Source organism: Tasmannia lanceolata, unplaced genomic scaffold, assembly GCF_043159265.1.
Source record: "Tasmannia lanceolata isolate RefF3 unplaced genomic scaffold, GAP_Taslan_0.1 ptg000008l, whole genome shotgun sequence".
NCBI classification, from domain to species: domain Eukaryota; kingdom Viridiplantae; phylum Streptophyta; class Magnoliopsida; order Canellales; family Winteraceae; genus Tasmannia; species Tasmannia lanceolata.
In genome coordinates this window covers 15,345,526-15,353,116 of record NW_027518685.1, presented here as the reverse complement: position 1 = coordinate 15,353,116, position 7,591 = coordinate 15,345,526, and the positions used below count along the sequence as shown (strand labels likewise).

Here is a 7,591-nt window from a genome sequence, read left to right as displayed (position 1 = left end):
TTTGACAATTTACAACTAAGCTAATTTTGCAAATCCGGTCTTTCCATCGCTTTGTGACTAAATCACCCTTGGCAGATATTTTTACTAAGTCGCATCGAGTGGGGCCCACTATCGTCAAATCCATGCACAGTATAAGATATTTTTTTTTTATGTTTTCTCTTGTCTGGGATCCTGTTCTACATTTTCTACGCCACATGTTATATTTTTTTTCAACTCAAAGGTTATTAAAATCAAAATCAAGCGTTTATAATATATGATAGATAGAGCTCTCATTTTCATATCTCCATACAAAGAAAATATCTTTGGACTTTGGAGTTTCTGCTCATTATACATGACCAAAAGAAAACACAGTGTACGGCAATGAGAGTCATGTCTTGTGGGTGTCCGTAGTGGAAATTCTGTAATATTAGTTATCTCTATCCTCATACGTGGTGGCCTGTGATCGGACCACACGTCCCCTTTAGAATTTCATACATATCCAAACTAGTGCTACTAGGACGACACGCAAGTGTCACCATGTCCTCACACCCTATATTCAGTTTTTATGAAAAACAAGGCCCATATTTGGTTGATAAAATGACACATACGTGTCTTCATATTCGATACTATAGTAAAAAATTTGGACCCATTCATATCAAGATAAGATATTATTGAAGATTACCGACATATCTTTACATGAGCCTCGCTGAAAAAAGAGCCACGTTATCCTTAAACCACACGTGGCACTCCATCTGACCACTCGTCTTCCTCTTCCTCTTCTTCTATATAAACACCACCCCATCTCTCCATTTCTACCATCTCAAACTAAGTGTTATCTCACTGAGTTTTTTTTTTTAACTTCATAGCTTCTTTTGTGTTGGGTTTTTCATTAATCGTTTTTTAGCTATTAATCTTGTACAAAATGTCGGATTTGCGAGATGAATGCGGTAACCCAATTAAGCATGGTGGAACCACCGGGGGCACTTATGGTGCACCAGGGACAAAGGGTGGTTCGGGCATGCAAGGAGTGGGTGGGGGCCATGGAACTGGCGGTGGTGGGGACATAGGCGGTGCTGGGGCTGGATTCGAACAACAGGGGCAGCTAATAAAGCCCGGAGGACAGAAAACTACCGAGCCCGGGTATACCGGGCAGACTGGGCAGCTGGGGCATGAAGCAGAGAAGAAGGGCATAGTGGAGAAGATAAAGGAGAAGCTGCCCGGAGGCAAGAACACTACTGAGGCAGAGTATCCCGGGCAGGGTGTAGATGTTACCGGGCAGGGACCCGAGTATACTGGGCAGGGCGAGAAGAAGGGAATGATGGAAAAGATCAAAGAGAAGCTGCCTGGTGGGAAAAAGGACCAGGGATACTGACGTGCACATGTGGCGTGGTGCATTTACTTATCGTGCGCCCTACACGTACAAGTACGCAGCATAAACAGTGTAATATAAGCATAGGGTCGGTTCCATGGCTAGTTGCTTTGCTCTTGCCTTCAGCACTTGTGTTGTATGTCTTTTTAAAATATCTGAAGTATTATGTAGACTTGCGGGAAAGCATGAGATGTGAATCGTTTGTTTTGTTGTGCTTATTGATATGTGAACCGTTTGTTTCCTCGTATGTCCTTAGTATGACTTTTTTCCTCATCTTCGATCACACGTTGACGTCTTTTTCCTTCACAAAACACATAGCCAACTGTCGTTTTCATTCACAAAAAATGAGGGGCTTTTGGATGTAGGAGTGAAGTTTCTCTAATAATATTTTTCCCATGATTTTCCATAGTTATGGTTTGGTTAAGGGTAAAAGAGGGCTTAACACTCACTCGGTAAAGGGTGCCTAAAAGATAATTATTAGATGAATAAAGGGTAAAGACGAATTAATTATATTTTAAGTATCTTGAATAAAATTTTCCCATGAATTTTCCGTAGTTACAGTTGGTGAAGGGCAAAAGAGCCTTAACATTCACTGGATACCGGGTTGCCATACCAGTTAAAAGAATAATAAGATTGAGAGTGCCGCTGGTAACCCCCACCAAAATTGGCCCAAACAAGAGTGCAGCAATTGAACAGTGAGATAAAGAAAGAAAATATGAGATATAAATGGTTCAAAAAAGAAATCAATAGATGAGATTTACATGGTTCGGCACTTTGCCTATGGTAATATGGCAATCCGACAAGTACAAATTTACTAACACCCTCTTCTTCCAACCCAAGAAATTTATGGAATTATGGAACTTCTTTATGTTTTTTTTTTTTTTTGGATTCTGTTTCTGTAGTTTGGTTCATATCGATAAATTTTCTTGAGCGAGACAGAGATGGTCCACCAACTCTTACCACCTATTACATTAGAGATGGTCAAATTTGAGATTTTATAGGCTGTCCAACTAAAGTCCATTGGGACACGGCAATGACCTGCTTAGTTGGTGGATTTGTTGGATTTTTTTTTACCTTTCAAAAAAAAAAATCCACTGTCCAACTAAAAGTTTCTACCCTTTGGAGGGATTGGAGCACGCTGCACTGTGGGTGAGTGTGATGGGTTTTCCTGTACAAAATAAGAAAAAAAATACTTTCTGGTTTCTACTCGGTGATTTTTTTTTACCATTCAAAAACAAAATCCACTGTCCAGCTAAAAGTTTCTACCCTTTGGAGGGATTGGAGCACCCTGCACTGTGGGTGAGTGTGATGGGTTTTCCTGTACAAAAGAAAAAAAAACTTTCTAGTTTCTACTCGAGTGTACCGCAACCGATTATGGAAAATCCGAAGGTTGGGGGGGTTGGTGGTATCACTGCCCTTAATTTAATATATCTCTCAGCTATTCTATAAAAATCACATAAAAGACAACGAATTATTTATTGTTCCGCACTCATCATGGAGAATGTACAATAGATTACAAGAAGGCAGAAAAAGCCTACATGGTGTCTCACACAACAAGGTACACTTCACGATCATCTTTAGCTCTCTAGATCTCTTCAAGAGGGAAAAAAGGCTCACGATCGGTTTTCGCACTCCACGCCTCAGTATTGGTTTCTCTCTTGTTCTTTACAAAATTTAGACCACGATAGGTCTGACATGTATCTTGTGACATGAACCTCCTGTTGACTTGCTTACCTGTGAAGAACTCTTAATTTCTAGTTACACCTTGAAAGGATCGTTATCTACTAATTGATTCACTGCTGAGTGTTCATGGTTTTTACTGAACCAAACTGGATTAATCTAGTTGGTTTTCATTGTAATTGTGTAAAATTGTGAATCCCTTTTTGAAATAACATTACGTTTGGATGCCAAGAAGATTTTGATTTTGATTTTGATTTCTCACATTTCAGCCCATTTTGCATTGTAATTTGGATTCGATCAAATTCTTGGATTTCTAATTCAGCAGCTGACAGTGGAAAAAATCAGATATCTAAATTTGCTGTGGAAATAAGAAATTGAAAATCCACATATCTCGCAGTTTCCTTGACCCTCTTTGCTCCTCAACCTCTCCCCTCCACTAGGAAGTACCGCCATCCCTCTCTCTCTCTCTCTCTCTCTCTCTCTCTCTCTCTCTCTCTCTCTCTCTCGCTCTCCCCCTCTCTCTCTCCACTAGGAAGCACCCCCCCCTCTCTCTCTCTCTCAAAATGAGCTGCCGGATCTATTCATTTGGTATTCAAAATTCGATTTGGAATTGAGTTTTGAATACCAAATGAGTAGATCTGCCCGTTCATGTTGAGGGGGACAGAGAGGGAAGGGGTTACTTCCTAATGGAGGCGAGAGGTTGAGGAGCCAAGAGGGTGAAGGAAACTGTAAGATCTGTGGATTTCCAATTACTTTTTTCCACAGCATATTTGGAAATCTGATTTTTTTCACTGTGAGTCGCTGATTTGGAAACCAAGGATTTGATCCGGATCCAAATCATAACACAAAAAGGGGCTGCAAATGTGAGAAATCAAAATCTTCTCGGCATCGAAACGGGTAAATGAATAGTAATTGCAATCTGTTTAGGAATTCACGTGGTACATGTATTTAGTGATTAGGCCATTGATTTAGTGGACCACCATCAATCTTAAAATCACTTGGTTAATCCTAACCTTTTGATCATGCCTGTAAAAAATCAAGGGTTGAACTTTTTCGGGGAAACCCAAAAAGTTTTTTCTTTTAATAAAAAATAGACCCTAGGCCGGACCCAAAATTGATTCAAAATGAATAAAAACACACTGACGGGTGAAAAAACCCATAGCCAGAAACAACTAGAAGGATAATGAACAAAACTAACAACAGAAACCTTCGCTAGACGGGAAGGCCTGATCATTACATTATTAAGACAACCCAAAGCATCTCTGGATCGAGTTTTGGAACTTTTTTTTACAATATTTTTTTTCTTTGTTGTCTAGAGGTGAAGTAGGGGCATTCTCATTCATTGCTCATATCCGCAACCATGAGTTTTCCTGCACATTGGATTTCTTCATTATTGAGCATACCCAGTATATGATTGTTATTGAGCGCCTTTTCTACAAAAAAGAAGAACAAAATTAGTGGTTTTTACGCCTTATATCTTCTGGTATTTCTATCCTCGCAGCCTTCTTTGTCATCGTTTTCCTCCTTGATTGACGCTTCGTCACAGTTTCAAGACTATCAGTTGGCACCTTAGAAAAAAAGGACCATCAATTAGGTTACCGGGGTCCGGTTTTGGATACCTCTAAAAACAATTTGATACAATTTTATATGGTATAATAGTTCTAGAAATTAAATAATTAATGGCTTCTGACCTGGCCTTAATGTCCCATCAACAAATAACATTAAAGTAAATACGGATGCTGCCTTAATTAATGGCTTCCGACAAGGTCTTAATTTGCCCTTCACATTTTCAGGGCTGTCTTCATTTACCCTCTCACGCTACACGTCTGGCTTGGCCGTGAATGGTCTACAGGGTTAATAGCTACTTCTCTTACTACATGACGCTTACCTAGCCAACACTTAGATCCGCTCTACCCAAAATTTTCTGGTTCAACCCAACATTATCCACTTGTCCGACTATTGCTAAGCTCTTTTATAAATGGTTAGCTCTAATTCCTTTTTTCGCTTGGGTTAGTATATATTGGCTGATATATTGATAAATATTATTACTGTGAGGGTCCCACATGACCAATATATCGGTAATATTTCCAATTATTAGAAGGGGAGTGATAAATTGACTCCCAAATATGATAAATCGACTCCTCATGTGCCTTTCTCTCTCCTCTGGGTTAGAGAGAGAGAGAGGAGAGAGATAGACACATGGGGAGTCGATTTATCATTTTGGGGGGTCGATTTATCACTGCCCTTATTAGAAATATATTGGTATCGAAAATTCGAATGGGGGAGGGGTTCGATATACTGGGACCTTCAAACCGTAGTCCCTTTGGAGGAACATCGATCTATTGAGATGCGCTTGCATTCATGTATTCCAGGCCTTAATTCTTTGATCTAAGATTCCACTTTGCAGGCCCATTGCAGGCCTCTAAAATGGATAAATTCTCATTTCGATCGGATGATCATAGCTACAAGACGTCGTTTGGAAAAAAAAATTTATTGTGCAGGTAAAATCATGTGATCAAAGTTAATTTCGTATCATGGTGATCTGCATTGGGGCCACACACACGATCCATTTTTTATCCCATCCCTTGGCAAGAAATGTAGGGTGATTTTAGTGCAATGGAGCTCTCCAATGATGGACTAATTAAAATTGATTTCGTAGGTTTGTGGTGGCGGGAGCTACCCTCTCACTCCTTACTAAAAATCGGTCCATATTCCAAGTTTTGGTGTATATTTTATATCGAAGACCATTAATAAGGCATGATGATCTTGGTTTGTGTGGAGATTGAGTTCATCCTAGTAACATATTGCACCAAAAAAAAGGAAGTGATAAATCCGCCCCTTTTGATTACTTTGGACACCCCGCAGCAGTGTATCAATGACTAGAGGGGCAACGGGGCGAATTGCCACGTACACTGCAGCTGGGTGTACCAAGTAATCAAAACGGGCGGATATATAACTTCCCCAAAAGAAGGAGAGCAAAAGAAGGGAAGAAGTTTTCACAGTTTCTAATGAGTTAGGAGGGAGACTTTGCTTTATAGAATAATTCCCTACGTTGTCCAAATTAATTTGGAGGAGCAAAACCTTTTGGCTCTGTTCACTTGCGTTCCCAGGAAAGCAAATCCCTGGAAACACTCCTTTTTTCTTGACAAGACCTTGACAAGATATAATTCTGGTGTTCACTTGCTTTCCTGAGAAAATAACAAGCCTGGGTGGAATATGTCAAATAATGACATGGAATTGCCAAAAATGACGTGGAAATGTCTCTTTTCTCACTAGTGTGGGAAACCAAATCCCATTATTTTGGTCGGATTTGCTTTTCCGGGAAAACTAGTGATAAAAGGTGGGCAAGCAGTTTCTCGGGAAACATTTTCCTGCATAGATCCTGCGCATGTGAACAGGCACGGGAAACCTTTTCCTACACAGTTTCCCTAGATTTCTTTTCCTAATAACACGTCAGAATCCCGGGAAACCTTTTCTTTTCCTTTCCCGGGAAAACAAGTGAACAGAGCCTTTGTTCACATGAAATACTAGTTGTTGTTCAAATGGTCTAACACTAGGCGTAGCTATTTGTAAAAATTGTGACGGTTATTCAGTTAATTAGATGCCAAAATCAACGGTTATAAATTCTTCCACATAGATCAAGGGACAAGCATTGCTCGATCATGGTGGGAGTAGCTACAACGGAGATGTTCTATGTTTGACTGGAGTCTGGATCAACGGATCCAATCACCTATAGATGTATGATTAAGCTATAAGCCTATAAGCCTATAACCACCTATCCATCAATTTTTCTCTTTTATTATTTGTAAAAAACCGAGTGCTCTGCAGGAAGACACTTTCACGTTTTATGGATGTCTGTGACTGCCCTCCTGTACTGCCCTTTTCCAAGATTTGCATTTTTTAAAGACAAAAGTACCCTCATATTCTTATAAAATGACTAACAATCCTTGCTTCGGTACAGTTGAGGAAAAACATGTACAAATAGTAGGTCGAAAACAAATTTTTACATTGCTGCGAGACACCTCTCTCTTTAATCTTAAATATTTTTCATTAAAATTTTTAAAAACCCAAAAAATTGAATTTTAAAAAGGGATTTTAGAAAAAGATGTCCCCTAGTTTACCTCCGTAATTACTTGCAAAAGCAATCTTCGAATTTGACAATTTACAACTAAGAAATCCAGTCTTTCCATCGGTTTGTGACTAAATCACCCTTGGTAGATATTTTTACTAACAGTGGAGATAGTGGGTCCCATGCGATGAATGGGATTGAGTGGAGTTTGTGGGACCTACAATATTAAAACATGGCAGACCCCACCCATGTATGGATTTGGTGATCGTAGTTCACCTATCGGTGTAAAATGGTAGTGCCCACCATGTGCCTGGGTTTAGCGAGAGATGGTAGGCCCTATCTTATCAAAACATTTAAGTAAAAAATGGTGGGCCTCACCCATGCTATGCATGGGTGCAAAATGATGAGCCTCACCTTATCAAAACATGTGTTGTAATAGGGTGGGCTCCGACTTGTTAAAATAGGGTTTGACAAAAGATGTGTGCCCTACCATT

At 39.7% G+C, this 7,591-nt stretch overlaps 1 protein-coding gene across 1 annotated transcript; it reads left to right on the top strand.

The window, feature by feature from the left end:
• Positions 1-797: 797 nt before the first annotated feature.
• On the top strand, positions 798-1,595 carry LOC143884533 (uncharacterized). The gene has a single exon (XM_077388157.1). It carries the CDS (start codon positions 902-904, stop codon positions 1,349-1,351), a length of 450 nt encoding a protein of 149 aa, XP_077244272.1. The 5' UTR covers positions 798-901; the 3' UTR covers positions 1,352-1,595.
• Positions 1,596-7,591: the final 5,996 nt, after the last annotated feature.